The sequence below is a fragment of the Saimiri boliviensis genome, chromosome 1, assembly GCF_048565385.1.
Source record: "Saimiri boliviensis isolate mSaiBol1 chromosome 1, mSaiBol1.pri, whole genome shotgun sequence".
NCBI lineage: Eukaryota > Metazoa > Chordata > Mammalia > Primates > Cebidae > Saimiri > Saimiri boliviensis.
Window position 1 is genome coordinate 127037747 of NC_133449.1, and position 19392 is coordinate 127057138.

At 57.8% G+C, this 19392-nt stretch overlaps 2 protein-coding genes across 7 annotated transcripts in view; both read right to left on the bottom strand.

Moving 5' to 3' along the window:
• Positions 1-1788: 1788 nt before the first annotated feature.
• SEMA4C (semaphorin 4C) lies at positions 1789-11892 on the bottom strand. Of its 6 annotated transcripts, XM_039475465.2 has the most exons (15): positions 11835-11892; positions 9711-9856; positions 8204-8352; positions 7789-7851; positions 7587-7685; positions 7362-7458; positions 7121-7237; positions 6882-7033; positions 6623-6798; positions 6155-6299; positions 5843-6065; positions 5594-5706; positions 3764-3921; positions 3606-3676; positions 1789-3482 (listed from the first exon to the last, which is right to left on the bottom strand). In XM_039475465.2, exons 2-15 carry the CDS (start codon positions 9817-9819, stop codon positions 2653-2655), a joined length of 2502 nt encoding a protein of 833 aa, XP_039331399.1. In that variant the 5' UTR covers positions 9820-9856; positions 11835-11892; the 3' UTR covers positions 1789-2652. The 6 variants fall into 6 exon arrangements, with proteins under 6 accessions (XP_039331399.1, XP_074259855.1, XP_074259865.1 ...); XM_074403754.1 differs by having other exon boundaries at positions 1789-3676; XM_074403764.1 differs by having other exon boundaries at positions 1789-3676; positions 9711-9859.
• Positions 11893-17646: 5754 nt separating this feature from the next.
• The window catches only part of FAM178B (family with sequence similarity 178 member B), a 118597-nt gene continuing 116851 nt past the window's right edge, over positions 17647-19392 (bottom strand). Inside the window, 1 exon segment of the mRNA XM_010352038.3 lies at positions 17647-18014. Within this exon segment, the coding sequence (XP_010350340.2) occupies positions 17931-18014 (84 nt within the window). The 3' untranslated portion in view covers positions 17647-17930.

Sequence of the window (19392 nt, forward strand, 5' to 3'; positions counted from 1 at the left end):
GCGTTCCGAGAACGCCGCCTGGCCTTGCAGGGTGTCGGGGAGATGAGGCCTCTGAGTTCGGTGGGGAGTTTTCCGTTTTCCTTCGCCAGGACCCAGGCCTCCAGCGGCTTCGCAGGCTCCTCTTGTTACCGCCCCTAGTCACGCCGGGCCCCCAGGACCGGGGCGCCGGCTCGCTCCACGGTCTTTTGTTTTGTTTCGTTTTGAGACGGAGTCTGGCTCTGTCCCCCAGGCTGGAATACTGTGGCGCGATCTCTGCTCACTGCAACTTCCACCTCCCGGGTTCCAGCAGTTCTCCTGCCTCAGCTTCCCAAGTAGCTGGGACTTACAGGCGCGCGCCACCATGCCCGGCTAATTTTTTTGTATTTTAGTAGAGACAGGGTTTTACCGTGTTCGCCGGAATGGTTCCGATCTTTTAACCTCGTGATCCGCCTGCCTCGGCCTCCCAAAGTGCTGGGATTGCAGGCGTGAGCCACGGCTCCCGGCTGCGCTCCCCGGTCTTTACCCCCTCTTCCGGGACCACCTCTGGCCAAGGCTGACCGCCCCTGGGGCTGTGGCAAAGTGACGGCTGGAAAGGCCTCGAATCACCCTGTACTCTGCTTTCTTAAAAGTCCAGCAAGGGGCCGGGCGCGGTGGCTCAAGCCTGTAATCCCAGCACTTTGGGAGGCCGAGGCCGGTGGATCACAAGGTCAAGAGATCGAGACCATCCTGGTCAACATGGTGAAACCCCATCTCCACTAAAAATACAAAACATTAGCTTTGCATGGTGGCGCGTGCCTGTAATCCCAGCTACGCAGGAGGCTGAGGCAGAATTGCCTGAACCCAGGAGGCGGAGGTTGTGGTGAGCCGAGATGGCGCAATTGCACTCCAGCCTGGGTAACAAGAGTGAAACTCCGTCTGGAAAAAAAAAAAAAAAAAGTCCAGCAAGGAGCAGGTGGCCACAACTTGTCCTGCCTCTGGCTCCACCTCCAGGGTACGGACAGGGCCTTGGTTTGTGTAGAACCCCACGGCCCCACAGTTTACTGAATCCGTCTTCCTGATCAAAACATCATCTGGGCGGCCGTCTGCGGACGGTGCACTCACGCAACGTGCTCCTCAGCCGACCCCAGCCTTCTCAATTCCCGGTTAAAACCTAGGCAGCCACCTGCTGAAGCCACATTTAAGTGTACAGGGGAGACTCCACTTCCACCGCCTGATAGGCTTAGAAAGGGTGCATAAATTACAGGGAGGGGTTCTGTGCCACTCCCTCTCTAGGACAGTGGTCTGGTGCACACTGGGTGTGGGTTTAAGTTCCTTCCCCACCTAGCTGGGGCCCTGAAGACCCTAGCATTGCTGGTGGGTAGAAGGCTGGACGTCATTTCTCCTCTCCTAAGTGGGTTGAAAACCGAATCCTTACACAAGCAACTCTCCCATCTCCACAACCTTGCCCTCCTTTGGCCCCCTCACTCCCACTAACCATCCTGAGTTCTGGGAAGGCGCCCCCGCTCCCACTCCACCTCTCCCCTGGACTCCCAGTGCCCTGACTTCTCCCTCTGGCCAGAAGCCAAGGCTGGCTCCCAAGGGGCTGTGGCCATGTCTGGTTCCCAGCCCCACAGCTACCACTGTGGGAAAACACTGGAGCTGGGCTGTCCTCTCCCACAGGCAGAGACCACAAAAGAGGTGGCTGCCCTGGACTGTGGGGGAGGCCCAGTCCAGCTTCCCTTTACCCAAAGAGCCTTCCCTCTTGGCACCCAGAAAGGTTTTAGCCCAAATGTTTTAGCCCAGAAAGGCTTTAGCTCATCACAGTAATCGTTTCATTTTCTCCATTTTTATTTGTCAATATAAAAATACTCAAATATTTACAACAAATAAATACGCGGGGACACAATAAGTTACACCGTTAGGAGGCCCTCCTCCTAGGGCTGGAAGAGGGTATGCCAATGTCCACAGCAGGCCCACCCTCTTTCTTCTCTCCCCTCACACAGCCTTTCTCAGCCCTGTACAGGAAGAGGGCAAGTATAAAATACCACTGAACCCACCCTTCCCCCCAAACACACAGGAGGCTTCATCGCCCTCCCCCCACCCTGAAAACATTCACAGCCCTAGGAGCAGGACTAGGCCCACCCCGAGCCCTGAACTCCCCGTGAAGGGGCACAGCACCCTGCCCACCCCCATATGTACACTGCTGCCCGACACTCGGGACAGTGGGGGTAGGAGAGGCAAAGTGATCCGACCCCTTCCCCTTCATAGCTCCAATGACTCACCAGGAGGACCCAGGCCAAGGGAAGACTTGACAGAAACAGGAAGGCTATGCTGCAGCACGCACACACGTGCACACACACACACACACATACACACAAACACACGTGCAAATACAGACAAACACACCCACATCTTGAAACTTCTGCCTTAAAAAGTTTTGGCGGCTGGGGTCCCGCGTGTCCGTGATTCACAGAGAGGAGGAAGATGCCTTCTGCGAGGCTGGTGCCCTGGTGAGCCACACCAAGTGGCAGTGCCCGTGCTGAGCAGAGCAGGTCCTCATGGCCGGGTGGGTGCTGGGCAGTGTCTGTCCCAGACAGAGCAGGCGCCCGTGCCATGTCCCTGAGGTAGCTGGTGCCTGTGCAAAAGTAGGAGCTGCACCTCCCACGCTTGCCGCTGACGCGGTGGGGGTTCCCCTCATACTGATGACTCCTCGGGGTTGGAGTCGGGCAGTGTCTGGCGTTGCTGCAGTTTGCGTCTCAGTTCATCCGCAAGCTCGGGCAGGGGGTGCCCGAGCCCTCCCCGGTCCTCCCCTCCTAGTTGTAAGCGTACGTAACCATTGGCATTAGAGTTCCGCCCACCCCCCAGGTGAAGCCGAGTTGGAGAAGGCAGAGGCTGGCCTGGGATGCCTGGAGGTGGTGAAGGGGGCCCCCCACCAGGCTGGCACCGGGCATGCCCAGGCACTATCTTAAGGGAGCCATCTGAATAGTAGTAACCGACAGGATCCCAAAGTTTCTCATCTGGTTCAGGACAGGGCCGGAAGGGAGGACTGGTGGGCTCCTTGGGCAGCTCCAGAGGGTACACCAGGGTCCTCTCAGCAGCCTTGGCCCCTTTCTCCAGCTCTTCCCGCAGCCGCCGGCGCAGTGACAGCACCAGCAGCAGCAGCACCAGGCACACGGCTCCCAGGGCCACCACCGCCAGCCACACCAGCCCCAGATTTTCCAGGGGAGCCCGGGCCTCCAAGGTCACTGATGGACCTGCCACAACAGCCACAAGGTAGCCTTCAGCAGCCAGCCGCTCCCCCTGTTCCTCCGAAAAGCAGTGGTAGGCCCCAGCGTGGCGGGGCTGGGCGGCCATCACAACTAGGGCCTGGAGCCGGGCATCGTAGAGGAAGGAGCCGGGATGTTCCGCAGGCAGGTCCCGGCCCCCAAAGGTCCAGCGTGCACGGGCCAAGTTGGAGGAGAGGTGGCAGGGCAGCACCAGGTCTGTGCCTGCCACCACCGTGATGTTTTTGGGAGTAGGCCTGACTGTAGTGGCGGAGAAAAGAGAGTGAGGGTTAGTGCAGGAAACCAGGTCTGGGGAAGAGGAGAACAGAAACTCTGGCTCTGGCCCAGGGCACAGCCCAATGCAAGGGCAATATAAAAGCTCACCTTTCTTACTGCCACGGAGGTTACAGACGCCTGAGGTGTCCGAGATCATGACATGCTGGATCAGCAGGGAACTGGTAGGGAATGTAGGGTACATCAGCAGCCTGGCTCCCACCACCCTGAGTCCCTCCTGGTCCTGGCCTATGCAGAGCCCGACTCACCCAGAGTGGCCATCCACGGCCACACAGCGGCTGGTGTTGACGCTCCAGGCGCAATAGGGGTCTCGGGCGAGGACACAGTCTGCACAGGACCGGTACTTCATGCAGTTGGCCAGGGGCAGCTGCACCAGCTGAGAGCGGGAGCCAGCAAAGAGCAGCTTCTGCGAGAGAAGCGGGGCGCAGGAGGCGGGGGTCAGCCAGGGCCACACCGCAGGAGGGGCAGCGGGACCAGAACGCAGCGTGGGGGCAGCTTTGACTTCTACAGGGGGCACAGGATGGGGTGGCAGGAGGAGGAACAAGGCAGAGCTATAGTGCTGAAGAGGGAAATCTAAGAACCACAGAACTCAGAGGGCTTACACAGGCCAGGCGCAATCCTAAGCCCCTTACAGATGTGACCTGATTAGAAAAGGATGATGGGGCTGCGAGGCCAAAAAGTAGAATCACACTCACTCACACACTTAGTGCAGGAAATACATTTCTCCCAAGGCCCATGAGCCCTCAACAGCAGCAGTAGAACATAAGGTGTTTTCCCATTTCAATGGTGGATGCCGATCTGTGTGTTTATTCAATCACACACTTTCTGCCATTATTCCATGTTCTGGGGGACAATTTTGATTCACAATAGTTGGTAAAAGGCAAACAAATCAAAGTTCAGGAGGTGCGGCAAACATGAAACAAGAGTATTTCACAAGGCAGTGGGGCACAGCGGCTCATGCCTGTAATCCCAGCACTTTGGGAGGATGAGCTGGGTGGATCACTTGAGGTCAGGAGTTCAAGACCAGCCTGGCCAACATGGTGAAACCTTGTCTGTACTAAAAACACAAAAATTACCTGGGTTTGGCGGCACATGCCTCTAGTCCCAGTTACATGGGAGGCTGAAGTAGGAGAATAGCTTCAACCTGGGAGGTGGAGGTTGCATGAGCGAAGATTACACCATCGCACTCCAGCCTGGGTGACAGAGTGAGACTCTGTCTCAGAAAAAAAAAAAACCTTTTAAAAAGAGTATTTATAGCCGGGCGCGGTGGCTCAAGCCTGTAATCCCAGCACTTTGGGAGGCTGAGGCGGGTGGATCACGAGGTTGAGAGATCGAGACCATCCTGGTCAACATGGTGAAACCCCGTCTCTACTAAAGATACAAAAAATTAGCTGGGCATGGTGGCACGTGCCTGTAATCCCAGCTACTCAGGAGGCTGAGGCAGGAGAATTGCCTGAGCCCAGGAGGCGGAGGTTGCGGTGAGCCGAGATCGCGCCATTGCACTCCAGCCTGGGTAACAAGAGCGAAACTCCGTCTCAAAAAAAAAAAAAAAAAAAAAAAAAAAAAAAAAAAAAAAAAAAAAAAAAAGAGTATTTATTGCACAAGGGTATAATGCAAGCACTTGAGGGAAATGGTCACAGAAATGGAGGGTTGGGACCAGAGAGCAACTGGGGACTGGAAGGAAACCACCATGGTGAGGGCATCATAAACATCTCACAGCCTGGGAGGTCTGGTCACAGGGGCATGGTCAGGCAAGAGGCCAGAGCCAGAACCACAGCAAAGCTTGGATGGAGGGTCTGAAGGAAACATGGGAACAGCTGCCAAGGCTTGATGCTGGGAGTGTGGCCCCTGGCCCCGCGACCTGGCTATATATGATGGCCCTGTGCAGCGCAGACTCTGTTCTGTTTTCATTCTCGTTTCCAGGAACCCACCCCAAGGTAGGCAAGGTGTGCATGCATGCTTATCTGTGTCCCTACCTCTGCACTGGTCAAGCACATATGCCCAACTGGGAGAGGGAGGCAGACAGAGTGAGATGGGACAGTGCTGGAGGCAGTGGCAGATGGGGCCCAACTTACTACCTTGCTCTGAGACAGAACCAGGCTTCTCATTGGCTCCTGGTCAAACAGCTGCAGCTCCTCAATCAGGTGAACCCAGGGCCCCAGGCTCACGGCCTTGAGCAGCCAGCCGTCTCCTGGGGGGTGCAGAGGGGAAAGGAAGGTATGAATGAGAGGGCACAAGGCTCTGGGGCAGCTCCAGATCTCCTTGCCCTGGGCACACAGGCTTCCGCCCAGTCTCGAGTAGCCATGCCTGCATACCCATGCACCCACCTGTGCCAATGAACAGCACTGTATAGGTAGCTCCATCAAGCCCTGTAACCCGGTCAGCCACCAAATGGGTGAAGTTGGTGCCCTTCTTCACGAGCAGGGGGCGCCTCCACCGAGGCCTCACCTGCTCCTCCAACAGCGGGTGCTTCTTGACGAAGTTGAGGATGTTGTCGGGTAGCTCCAGGGAGCTAGTGTAGCCGTGGTGCCGGTGCCAGTTATTGATGCACTGGGGGTAGGATGTGGGGGTCAAGCCATCAGCAGGAAGGGATGGCATCACAGCTGGGTGGGGAGACGCATCCCTACCCCGGCACTCACCGAGCCAGGCCGAGGGCTGGGCACAGGGTCGGTATAGCGGTCCCACTTCTGGGCTTCCTCATGGTACTCCTTGTAGGGGCCCTCAAACACCCGCTGGATCTCTTCCAACTGATACTCACAGACGGCCGACAGGTACATGTCACCCCTGTTGCAGCAAGAGGGAGCCCCAGGGTCAGGTACCTACTTTATCCTTCCCACCCCAGCTCAGGGCAAGCAGCAGAAAGGCAGAGCCTGGCAAAAACCGGCCATGGGCACCAGAATGCACTGGCAGCTCAAAAGTACAACCTGGCGTGGGGCTCTGCCCCTTTGCAGGCAGCTCTGAAAGGGGCAGGTGCCAGCATTCCCCTTGGCTTCTGGACACCTGGCTTCCTGGACTGCCCCCGAAGCCTGGTCCAGGCTCTCACCCATATACCATCTCTGACCTGAATCCCAGGTCCTCCCCACTCTGCAGGAGCCTGGCCAACTCACCATTGCGCCTTAAAAACCCCAAAGAAGGTGGTGTTATGCCAAGAGGTGTCCTGCAGGGTGTGCATTGCCTGCAGCTGGTTGAAGTAGAGCTGCCAGTCTGGGGCAGAGCATGCCAGCCGTGCCTTCAGGAACGTGGTCCACTTCTTCTGCAGGGTCCGTGCACCCCCCATATCGCCCTGACAGACAGCAAGGGGACATTGCCAGTCAGCCCGGCCAGGCCAGCAGGGCTCCCAGGGCCCACCGCTATGAGACTCGATACCTTGCAGACACGGGCCACGCGAGCCACCACCTGCTCAGCATAGCAGTCATACTCCACTGCCCTCTCCCTGAAGAAGAAGTAGACCTTGTCGTCGTCCCCTGTGAAGCTGCCCACACTCTCAGGTATGTAAGCAGAGCCTACAAAGTGAGGTTCTGTGGGAAGGGAAGGAGGTCAGCAGGGAGGGGCTGGGCCTCAGGAAGCCTCCCACCCACAGCTCCCTCAGGTGCCCGGGGGCTCACCGTTGAGCCAAAAGGCCAGGTACTCTGTCTTCATAGGGTGGTGGGGCCCCATGTTACGCAGGATAATGGGCTCTGTGCCCAGGAAGTTGTTGAGTGTGGCCGAGTACAGCTCACCATCTATGGGAGACAGAGGTCAGCCAGGCCACACATGAGGTATGGACACATCTGGCCAACACAGCCCAAAGTGGAACCAAGCCCCAAGGACTCGTCCAGCCTGCATGGGGGGGGGGCAGCCACTCACCCACAAGGAGGCCAGTGTGGCCTTTAGCTGGGTCATAGGGACACTTCCCCCTCCCATCCTCAATCTGTCCACGCTCCAAAGTGAAGGTGAGCATGTCCTAGGAACCGGGAGAGAGGTGATGAGGAGATGCTCAAGAGCAGAGCCCTTTGGGCCACATCCAAGAGTCCAAAGAAGGGCGAGGAGGGAGGGGGGCTGGGGACACCAAGCGGAGAGGGCAGCACTCACAATGTAGGTGCACTTGGGCTGGAAGGCATAGGTGCCACAGACGTACAGGTGGGAGGCATTGTAGGGCTGCAGGAAGCGGATGAAGTTGAAGCACTCAGTCTAGGGGCAGAAAGGAGTCCGGTTAGTGAAAGCACCAAGGCTGGAAATGGGCGGAGACACCCTGGGGCGAAGGCAGCACCAGGAACCGCGTCCAAGCACCCACCTGGTTGTTCTTCCCTTTCTGCATACACTCAGTCTTCTTCTCCACGGGGGCCTCCCAGGAGATCTGAGGACAGGAAAGAGGACATCAGCCTCATCACAGGTATGGATTGAGCACACATCACAAGCACAGCCTGCAGCAGCAACACAGGGATACCCAGTGCAGAGGCACGTCTCCATTCTCTGGGTGCTTCTTTCAGTACAGAACAGAAGCCCCCAACCGCCCCACTACATAGAATCCAGTAGGTGCCAGAGAGAAGAGGAAGGCCACATGCTGACCCCGACCAGAGGGCAGGCCCTGGATGCCCAGCAGCACTTTTGTGGGGGCAGCCAGGCTGAGGGACCACCTGGCTAAGCACAAGCCCTCTGAGTTCTGCCCTCTTTAAGGCCTGACTGCCTCCCGCTGCCCCACCTCTCACCGCTCCTTGCAGCTCCAGGGCCTCCATGCTGAAGGCAAACAGGGCCTCACGGGCCCCCACGTACAGAAGCCCAGTCTGCTCCGTCAGCGTCAGTGTCAGGAAGTCCTGGATGCCCGTCTGGGAGAACCGCCGCACCACTGTGGCCAGTTCTGCAGGGGTAAGCATGGCCGCTGATGGGCAGGGCTCCTGGGGCTCAAGACACCCCTCAGTCTTCCTCCATGTAACAGTCTCCTGGGCCTCATACCCCAGTTCCCCACACTACAGCCAGCACCCCATGCCATAAGCAGATGCCAGCCAAACCCCCTGACAAAGGACACTTTTGAAATAGTCTTTGGCCCTGACAGCTCCACCCAGGCCTCCCTGGCCTTTCCCAGCCTGGGAGGAGGCAAATCCAGGCTGCTGGGAGGAAGGAAGGATATCTCTGCCACAGCTTCCGGCCAGAGCTCTTGCTCTGAGGGTCAATGGCACCTCCAGCCACAGGGCTTGGCACCCCCACCCCACCCTCGCTTCCTTGCCCGCTGCTTCCTTCTTTGCCCTGCTGCCCACTGCCTCTATCAGAGTCCAGCAGGGCAGGAGCCACAGATGGCTATGAGTACTCCCTACCTCAGGAAACCTTTCACTCCAGCAGAACCCCAATCCAGGCTGCCAGAGATATGAGCACAGCAGGCCACTAGGACAGGCAGGGATGGAAGGAGGGGAGCCTGGCTGTGATCCAGGCCAGGGAGGTCCAGAGAAACCAGAGGATCAGGGACCGGAGATGGGGCTGGGGCCTGGGAAATCTTGCTGCCATCCAGCATCCAGGGCACCACGACATTTACATAGACACGTGATTCCTACATCAGCTGCCAAATATAGCTGCTGACCTGTCTTCAGGGTCCCCCCAAACCAGCCTTAGTCTTTGGAGGCAACAATGGATCCAGACACAGGCTGGCATGGTAGGGCTTCATAGGCACCTGAGTGGAGCCTGTGGGAGGTGAGCTCATCCCAGGTCCCCAGAGCGCACAGCTGATACAAACACCTGACATCACCTTTCACACAGGTGTGTGCACATGGGCACTAACAGGTCCTTGCTGTGCCCTGGCAACCATGTGAGCTCCTGCATATACACACACCCTTCCAGGGCCACCAGAGGGCATGATGAGTACCTGGCAGGAGGAGGTCTTAGGGGGTCCTGGGGAGCAAGCCTCCAGTTTATATCTATCCTGGTTCTGGTTTCTCTTTAGGCTCCCAGCACTAGTGACAATTCAAGAAGAGAGGCAGGGGAAAGTGAGGCACAGGGCTCTCCCTCGCACACTTGGGCCGGCAGTCTGGGGTGGGGAATTGGACAGAGCTCCTCCAGAGGAGGCTAATCACAAGTCCCAACCTCCACTGCCCGTTCTGGGCCCCTGGGGTCACTCGTGTTTCTTAGAAAGCTGTGCCACACACATCAGAATAAAGCCAGCACACTATGGGGGCAACTTCTCAGCAGCCTGTCCCCACCTTCCTCCACACCCCTCCAGGCACTCACCCCCAGAAAACACTGTTTTCCGCGGCACAAGGTTCCACCACACCTCAGCCCCGATGCCCAGGCCCCACAGCCCTGCTGCCAGCAGCCAGACAGCCCAATGTGGGGCCATGGCACACACCCTGGCTCTGAGCTCCAGGCCAGCCGTCCTGCTGAGGGAAAAGAAATGGTCAGAATTCGGGCCAGAGAAAGCAAACCAGAGGGGCCCGCAGCAGGAGAGGCCACAGGACTCCTCATCAAGCCTCTCCAGGAGCCCCGGGTGCCCTTCTTCCTCTTCTCTTCAGAGGTGGACCTAAGTCCCCACACTTGGCCCCTGCCCTCTCAGCCCCTAAAAGACCACAAGCCTCCCTGGGAAGCAGGGAGGAGCTGAGTCAGCTGAAGGCTAAGTAGGCTCTGGGAAGCCCTCCCTGGCCTCCAGAGCCCCCACTCCCCCTTCCCGACAGGAAGTAATTTGATAAATAATAAGGTGACCCCCCAACACACACCCTCAGGACTAAGAGGTTTGAGTTTCTTAAAAGAACCTCAAGCAGCAGGCCTTGCAGCCACTGGGGCTCCGGCGCCTCCCCACCACCCCCGACACCCAATTCTGGGAGGAAAACTCCTTAGGGCGGCGAGGGGCAAGGGATGGGGTAGGCGGTCAGGAAAACCCCACAGAGGGACCTGGTAGGGATGGCAGCAAGCGGAGGTCCCGGTCCCGGTCTGTCCCCTCCCCCAGCGCAGACAATAGCTCGGCAGAACCCCAAACCCCGTTCCACATCAGCAGGGCAGGAGTGGGAGCAAGGCCGGGAGCGAAGGGGCCCAGCTTCCCGAGGCCCCTTTGTTGCCCAAGAGGGAGGCAGGAAGTGGGTGGGATGGGCGTGGAAATGACCAGGGCCTCATCCTGTCCTCGCACTGCCTCCTCCGAGACACCAGCCCTTTGGCGGAGGGGCGGCAGGGAGACCGAGCTTGGGTCGAATCGGGGACTCTGGCGGCGCGGGCAGGTGGCGGGGGGAGGCAGGGGCGGGGACCGAGGGCGTTCCTCCCAGGCCGCGGGCGACGCGTCGCGCAAGGCCGGCGCCCGCTGCGCTCCCGAGGCTCTGACGAACCTTCCCAACTCGGGGACTGCGCCCCAGGGACCCTGGCCTGGGCGGGCCAGCGGGATTGGCTTCCTCAGTTCCAGCCTTCCCTTGCCAGGGGCGGAGACGCAGAAACTAGGGACCTTCTCACCCCCAAACAAAGGGTCCCCGCCAAGACACCGTCCCGGGTCCCCCCAGGTTCTCCCCTCCCCCAGCTCCAGGGATTTGAACGCAAACAAAGCGTCGGCGCGGGGAGCGTGGCGAGCCCGGCCTGCAGACGCCCCCTGTCGGCCCAGAGCCCCGGCGCGGGAGGGCGGGTGGTGGGGGCTGCGCCCCCAACCAGCCCAGCAAAACGCCCCCGGCCCCATCTCGGCTCCTTACCCGAGACTCGGGCCGCACCCCGTGGCGTGCTCCGAGGATCCGCCGGGCAGCGGTGCCCGCACCCGCAACTCCCCCACAGGGTGAGGAAACGGGCAGCCGGGGGGCTTGGGGGAGGGGTGCGGACTCGAGGCGGGGCGCTCCGCACCCTCGCCCACCCGGAGGGGCCAGCCGTGGACGGCGGCGCTCCCTGCAGGGCGAGCGCTCAAGCTGGGGACGGCTTGGCCCGGGGGCCTGGCTTTCCGGGACAACCCGCCTCCCCAGCGGAACGGGCGGGCGGGCGGGGGGCCGCGGCAGGGAAATCCGATCCCACAACATCGGCCTTGCTCCAAGCCCGCCCCAAACTTTCCATAGGGGTGGGAGTGCCGAGGGCAGTCCAGGAGCCTGGCGAGGATCCCGGCTGCGGACCGGACCGCGCGAGGAACCCTCACTGCCCGTGGCCCCTCGCTGGCGCGCCCCTCCGGCCCCGGGGCTGTGAGGCTGCAGGCGCTGTGCGTCCCACTCCCGAGACCCCGCGAGGTTGCCGCGGAGGGCGCAAGAAGGATCCCCGCGGACAGCCGTCTCCGCCGCCGCGGCTCCCTGCGCCCCAGCCCCTATCCCTCCCGCGTCCCGCAGCCCCTGCCTGAGCAAAGGGACAAAGCGGCGGCTCCGGGGCCCCGCGTCCCCCGCCCCACGCAAGCCCGGCCTCGCTTACCTCTTGCGCGCAGCTCCAGTCCCCGGGCGCCGCCCTCGCGTTCGGCTCCGACCGCGGTCCGCCCCTGCCCGCGCGCGCCCGCCAGACCTCCGCGGCCCCTTTGCCACCGCCCCACGGTCCCCGCCCGGCTCCGCGCCCCTGGGCTCGGGCTCCCCGCGCCACCTCGGCGGGCGCCTGCTCTTTCTCCAGCGCGACCACGGTTCTCCGCCCCCTTCCCTTTGACGTCAGGCTGGTTGGGGGGGTGTCCAGCGGAGGCCGGGGGCGGGACGCGAAGGCTAGCTCAGGAGGGGGCTGCGACCCGCTGCGACCCTTGGACCCGCCCGTTCTCCGCCCCGGGGCTCGGACCTCTGCCCCTCCGGGTGCCCAGCCGCCCCAGTGCTCGGAGTCGCGGGCTGCGCCACAGTGCCCGGAGGGAGATGGGGCGGCGGAGGGACTCTGGGTATGGCCGCGGGGTAATCACACTCACCAGGTCTTTCCGAAGTGTCCCCGGAAGACCCCCGGCGGGCTGGGCTCGGGAGAGGGGCTCCCGACCCTGCAGTTGCAGGAACGAACGCGGGCGAGCCACCTCGAGGCGAGTGCCGGGGAAGGCGCACTGGGGAAACCGAGGCTTCTCTTGGGGCTGACCAGAGGGGTCTGCGTTTTGGCTCCCAATTCTTCCCGCTTCTGAGCCCGGAGGACCGCTGGTCCCTGCCCTCAAGTCTGGAAGGGGCTTCACCAGCCAGGAAGACCCTTAAATCAACAGAGAGGATCTGCCCCTTCTTCTCACACTTCGGCCAAAGTGCCTATCCCCAGAAAATGACTCCTGGTGCCACCGAAAGCTAATTAACAAGTGGCATGAACCTGACTGTTCAGATTAAAGGGGTAGGGGGGAGCCACGCTTCAGAACCACCGCCAGCCACCTTCAGAACGGCCAGCCTCCGCCCACAGCCACTCCTAGAAGCAACTTGTAGCTCTGGCCTCATGGGCAGTGCAGCGTCCTCTCTGCCAGCTGGTCCTCTGAGCTGGGCAGGTGGTCAGAAGAGGTGGTCCTCACGGAGGACACTCCACGGGCACCTGGAGATAGATGCTACCTCCTGGCTAGGGGCAAAAGGCAGAGGTGAAGGGACTTGAGGCCCTGAGGCTTGGAGGTACCTTTAAGCCCAGGTGCAGTCCTGGAGGGGAGGAACACTTCAGGCCGCGTCAGCAGATCTGGATCATAAATCAGTCCGACAGCAGCTTTTGTTCTGGGTTGGCATCTGAAAAGTAGGTACCAGAAGAGTAGTGGAGATAATTGAGAAAAGCAGCCCAGTTTGGTTTCAGTAACAATTGGGTCTTTGCTGGTACACATAAAGGCCCCTTCTCCCTTGCTGGCCAAAGCCACGTTTCCCAGCTCTTTTCCACTAGGGGAAAAAAAAAAAAAAAAAAAAAAAAAGCTGTGGCCTTGGAGATGCTGGAAATAATGACCATGGGCTGGGCAGGGAAGGCCTCCTGCTTCAGCTGACAAGGAGGGAGAAGGTGTGCCATCCCTCGTGCTGATTAGAGACCCCATGTCTATTCATGCGGATGGCGGGGAGGGAACTGAGTGCTCTCACTTGTGTCCAGTATTTTAGACTTTTGCAACTTGCCTTGATAGACATTTTCTTACTCCACCCTATGATCACCCTTTAAAAAGTAAGTGTTTTGGGAGGCTGAGATGGGAGGATCACTTGAGCCCAGGAGTTCAAGATCAGCCAGGAAACATACTGAGACCCTGTCTCTACAAAAAAAAAAAAAATTTTTTTTTTTTATACAGAGTCTCACTCTGTCACCAGATCTGTTGTTGCATGATCTCGGCTCACTGCAACCTCTGCCTCCTGGGTTCAAGCGAGTCTCCTGCCTCAGCCTCCCCAGTAGCCCACCTATCTTTTGTATTTTTAGTAGAGATAGGACTTCGCCATGTTGGTCAGGCAGGTCTCAAACTCCTGACCTCAGGTGATCTGCCCGCCTTAGCCTCCCTAAGTGTTGGGATTACAGGCGTTAGCCATCACACCCAGCCCCAACATTAAAACAAAACAAAACAAAACAAAACAAAAAAAAACTAGCAGGGCATGGTAGCAAGCACGTGGAGGCTGAGGTGGGAGGGTCGCTTGAGTCCAGAAGGTTGAGGCTGCAGTAAGCAGTGATTGTGCCATTGCACTCCAGGCTATAGAGCAAGACCCTGCCTCCGCAAAAGAAGGAAATTAAGTATTGTTGCTCCCCTTTTGGAGATCTGTCAGAAGGGTTAAACAACTGGCCCAAGTCATGTAGATAATTAGAAAGGTCAGATTTTTTTTTTTTTTTTTTTTTTAGAAATAGGGTTTTAAAAATAAAAAAGAAAGAAACAGGGTCTTGGCTGGGTGCAATGGCTCCCTTCTGTAATCCCAGCACTTTGAGAGGCCGAGGTGGGCGGATCTGAGGTTTGGAGTTTGAGACCAGACTGGCCAACATGGTGAAACCCTGTCTTTACTAAAAATACAAAAATTAGCCAGGGTGGTGCACGCCAGTAATCCCAGCTACTCAAGAGGCTGAGGCAGAAGAATCACTTGAACCTCAGGATGCGGAGGTTGCAGTAAGCTGAGATTGCACCACTACACTCTAGCCTGGGTGACAATGGGACGTAGTCTCAGGAAAAAAAAAAAAAAAAAAAAAAAAAAACAGAGAGAGAGAAAGAAACAATGTCACCTGGAACTTCTGGGCTCAAGTGGTTCTCCCACCTCAGCCTCCCAAGACTACAGGTGCATGCCATCACACTATGCTGCCCAGACTGGAAAGGTCAGATTTTTAAATCAGGTCTTGGGACTCCTAATTCTGTGTTTCCACGAAGTCACCATCTATCCTGACAGTGCTCCATTTCCTGCTGTTTCTCCTCCCCTTCAATACTCCTCCCCCATCCCCTCACCTCTAGGTGTGAAGGTTACCAGGTAGAGAGACCTGAGCTCCCTGGCTCTGACTCCAAGGTGGAAAGTTTGAAAAGGCAACCGGTTTGGTTTCACTGGCAGGGCAGCGGCAGGCATTTGGGTTCTGGAGGCCCAGGGATGTAGAAGCCTCCAGCTAACAGAGTCCATTAGCCTTTCCTCCCAAATGCTCTTGGGGATAAGCTCCCAGCTCCCTCCCCTTTTCCACCTTCATGCACCTTCTGCTATATTCTGTCCATTCCAGCACTGGCCCTTTCTGTGGGTGGGCGGCCAGAGGATACAGTTTCCTGCATGACTGTTTGCTCATGATGCATACTTCTAAATGAAAGTACAACTGGTAGAAAAAAAGGATTTCTGGGTCTTCAATTAAGAAAAAAATTACTAATACAGGTATAGGGGTGGGGTGGGGAGGTGGGAAGTGCATGTACCTTGCTAGTCTCCATAGGGCCTGGTAAATTCTATGGAAGGTATTCCACCCTTTAGGACTCAGGTCTTGACAACTGCTTGTGGTCAAATCAAGGAAAGACAAAGAAATGGTGCTAACCGCCTCTCAAGAGTCTCCAAGGATCCCCTAGCAGCTCAGGCCAGACCTAGGAGTCTTTCCTGAAGAGCCAGTCCCCTTCCCCATCTCTTGATGTTGGTTGTGGGTCACAGTGCCCTTCACTTGAGCTACTCACCTGCCAGCACTCCTTAGGCAGCAGGAGGGAGGCCCGGGGTGCACACTGGGTTCTCTGACAGTGCCTGGTGGGTTGCCAAGGCAGCCAGGACTGCCGTCAACTCATAGATGAGGAAGTGAGAAAGCTTGGGTCAGCTACCCTTCAAGGGTCTTTCTGAGCGCCTGGGGACCGAGGTGACTGGGGACATGGGAAAAGGACTCTCCCTCCCTACTTCCTCCAAAGGAGAGTTATCAAAGCTGCCCACCTGGGACTCCTTTCCCTTCCCAGCCCCTCCCTGTCACCAGTACCAAAAGGAAGCAGGAAAACATCCGTCATCACAGCCCCGGATGCGGATTTTCCAGTGGCTCCTATCAGGATATCCCCCAGCCTTTTCCCAAGGGCTTAGGGATTTGGAAAAGTCAAAGATCTGGAGAGCAAGTGGTCACACTACCAGCACCACTGTGGAAATCTGGCCTTGGGGAGGCTGAATCTCTAACTGATCCCAGACTAGTTTTAGAAGATCTGGTCAGCTCCCAGCCAGTCCTAGAGAGGGCCCATTACACACCCCAAAGGACAGCATGTGCCCTTGGGCGACCTTGCAGTGCACACCTCTGCTCAGGTTACAGCCAGGTCTCTGGAGGAACTGAGTCGTCACTGACACCTCCTCTCCCCTGGGTATCTATTTCTCTCTTGGGGATGGGTATGTTTGGGGAGTAGGAGAGGAGGGTCAGTGGACAACAGCCAGGACTGGGGAAGAAGGCTCCAGTTGTCGACGCTGATGGACAGCTCAGCTCCTTTTCAGAGCCAGGTAGGGCTACCTTCGAAAACTGGAAACTCCGGGGTTTAGCTTCTCTGGCCTCCCGACTTCCTCTTTGCCCTTGGCAGTAAAAACAAAGAAGGGAAATTTCAAAGGTGATTTCCAGGTTTCCAGGGAAAAGTGAATAGCTACAGATGAACTGTCAATGCGTGCCTGTAGTGTTGGTGTGGTCACAAGGCAGCCCTGAGGGCAGGTGAAGAAGGCTGGCTCACCAGTCTCCACTAGTTCATTGGAGGATCTGAGGCTGACTTGTTGCTGCTGGGGCTTTGGTAGTTCCCCTGGCCAACAGGGCACGTGACACAGCCAGGAAGAGAAACCAGAACTCTCACGCAGGTTGCCTGGCATCGAAGGCACCCTGGCCGAGGGTTTCTTCCATCTCACATTTGGCAAAGGCTGCTAGGCAGAAAGGCGTCCTGTGTGGTACCCAGCACTGTGCCCTGCATGTGCTTGTGCCCCTGGATAATAGATGCCTCCAGCTCCTAGCATTCTGGGGACGCTGAGGGGGGCAGCTGTGTCTGAAACAGGCCCAGGAAGCGATGAGCTCCACTTTGGCTCTGCACATTGAGCTACTTGGCCTGAAAGTCCTTTATTTTAGGGGAGTCTCTCTCCTAGTTAGCCTGGTCACCCCATTCCCATACATGAAAGCCAAAGAGACGGATGTATGAAAGCAGAGTTGTACGCAGCCGCCATGGGGAAGTCACTTTGGCAGACAGCCAGGGTTGAGTTGAGGAGTGGGCACAGTCCAGTGGCAAGGGCAATCCTCTGCCACTGCCTAGCTACCTCTTGTGTACCCTGCAAACCCCCATCCACACCCAGGAACAGTCAGGAGGCGCCAGGGACTAACCGTGGATTCTCAGGGTTAGAGGAGTGGGCAAAGTAGATACCCAGTGGCATCCTGGAGTCCAAAGAGATCACTCTCTTCTCAAGGGGTTCATTCAGGTCAAAGATACCCAGCACCCCATTAGGGATCAGGTCCCATGAACTCATCTGCGGCAAGCCAGAGGAAAAGCAAAAAACAGCATCTCCAAGTGTCTTCTGAACCGCCCCCACTCCTGAGGCTGGGGAGTTGATTTCAGAGCTCAGCACTAAATGGAATTAAGTGTAATTACAGCCCTGATCCACATCTCACTCTGTGCGTCCTCCTCAGCAGGGGTGGGGAATGGGGAGCCGTCCCAGACTGGGTCCAAACAGACGTCCAGTTCCTGGGTTTCTGACAGCTCTTGGGCCACAGTGGGCTGCAGGGAACAATGCCCCTCCCTGGGGACTTGCAGATAGCCCTCTGCTGCAGGCGGGGCCTGGGCCCCAGTGCTGTAACTGTCTAGCTGAGAACCCAGCAGAACACAGGCAGAGGCATCAGGGGACTGGACGTTGGCACAAGCCCTCGGGACAGGGACTGAAGGAAGTCTTCTAAACCACTGATGCTGAAAGAAGACTTTAATGTGCACAAAGAAACCTCACATTAGTGACAGGGAGAGAGAGGAAGGAGGGTGGGGAGGACTGAGGCCCAGGGAAACCAGAGCTATGGAGACATAGGCCTTAGGGAAGAGGAGATGGCTAGGAGGAGGGAAGCCTGAGGGGTGGGCCAGGCAGAGGCCCATCCCTTGCCAAGAGGAGCGCAGGTCAGGGGCGGTGGCCGGCTTTTGCTTCATCAGGCTGGTCAGCATGTGGCCTCCTCTGGCCTTGATTCTTTGCTTCTTCCAGTTCCTTGAGTCTATTCACTTCCTGCTGGAGCCAGGAGCCCTGGGCTGTCCTGACCCTGCTTCTTCAGATCTTTCCAGCACTTGCAGTACTGGGCCTGTGGCAAGGAGGGAAGCAGGCTGTAAGGGCCTGGGCCCAGGTGCTGCCTACTGCCTTGTAGCTCCCCGGACTGGTGGTGTCCACTCAGCACTTATCACATGCCAGGTGCCAAGTGAGCAGGATGCTGGGTTCATAGTCCTGGCGGGAACACAGCAGTCAACAGGCTATGTAACTGTATAAGTGGTCTGCCACGGCCCCTCTACCAGGCTCTGAATCACTTTTCCCTCTTCTCATGACAAGCACACTACTCCCACCAGAGGCTGGTGAGATCTAGTTCCTTGGGGAGTGAGGGTGAGGTTCACTCCTCAGCTTTCTCAGAGACTTGGTGAAATATGAGACCCAAACCGCAGCCTGTGGCCAATGTGTCAGCCCTAAGTCAGAGGTTATAGGGGAAGGATGAGACAGGAGTCTGAGGAGAGGCAGGTTGGAAGCGGAGGGGCACTGGTGGTGGGGTGGGGGGTGGCCCTCACCAAGTCCTATGCTCCTCCATGGAGGGCTGGGGGCTCAGGAAGGGAGGAGACCCTAAGCTGGCCCACCTGCTTGTTGGAGAGAAGGGGCCAGAAGGGAGGGCACCAGCACAGGGGCTGGAGCTGGTTAGGTCAGAGGCTTCAGAGTCAGGCTGGCTTATGCCCTGATTCTGACATTCACACAAGCTGCCTACACGATGGGGAAAGCCACTGAGCCTCTCGGGGCCTGCTTATCTGTAAAATGGGCTCCTGACAACACCTGCCTTATGAGGGTTGTGTGGGTTCTTATAGAAATGGATCTTCATTCAAGAAATGCTGTGGGCCGGGCATAGTGGCTCACACCTGTAATCCCAGCACTTTGGGAGGCTGAGGTGGGCAGATCACGAGGTCAAGAGATCGAGATCATCCTGGCCAACATGGTCTACTAAAAATACAAAACCCCATCTCTACTAAAAATACAAAAATTAGCTGTGTGTGGTGACGCACACCTGTAGTTGAGCCACCGCACTCCAGCGTGGTGACAGGGTGAGACTCTGTCCCCCCAACAAAAAATAAATACTAGTTGTGAATATCACATCTAGAGGCTCTGAGGAAACTCGGTGGGGGTGTGAGGTGCAGTGGAGAGGACCATGGAAACCTACCAGCCTTCCTCCTAACACAGTAGGAGGCCAGCCTCAGGCCCACAGCACAGGTGAGCAGAAGGCCGACAGCTGGGGCCCCTTCCTGGCACTGCTCATAACAGAATGGCACTCTGGGTCCAGACGGTTCCCTCTCCATGGCAGTTTTTCTTTTTTTTTTTTGAGACGGAGTTTCGCTCTTGTTACGCAGGCTGGAGTGCAATGGCGCGATCTCGGCTCACCGCAACCTCCACCTCCTGGGTTCAGGCAATTCTCCTGTCTTAGCCTCCCA

Coding starts and splice junctions, on each gene's coding strand:
- SEMA4C (XM_074403754.1), bottom strand. CDS start 9,819: ATGGCCCCACATTGGGCTGTCTGGCTGCTGGCAGCAGGGCTGTGGGGC. Junction 8,353..9,710: donor GAAAACAGTGTTTTCTGGGG/GTGAGTGCCTGG, acceptor TTACCCCTGCAG/AACTGGCCACAGTGGTGCGG. Junction 3,922..5,593: donor TGGTTCTGTCTCAGAGCAAG/GTAGTAAGTTGG, acceptor CTTCTCTCGCAG/AAGCTGCTCTTTGCTGGCTC.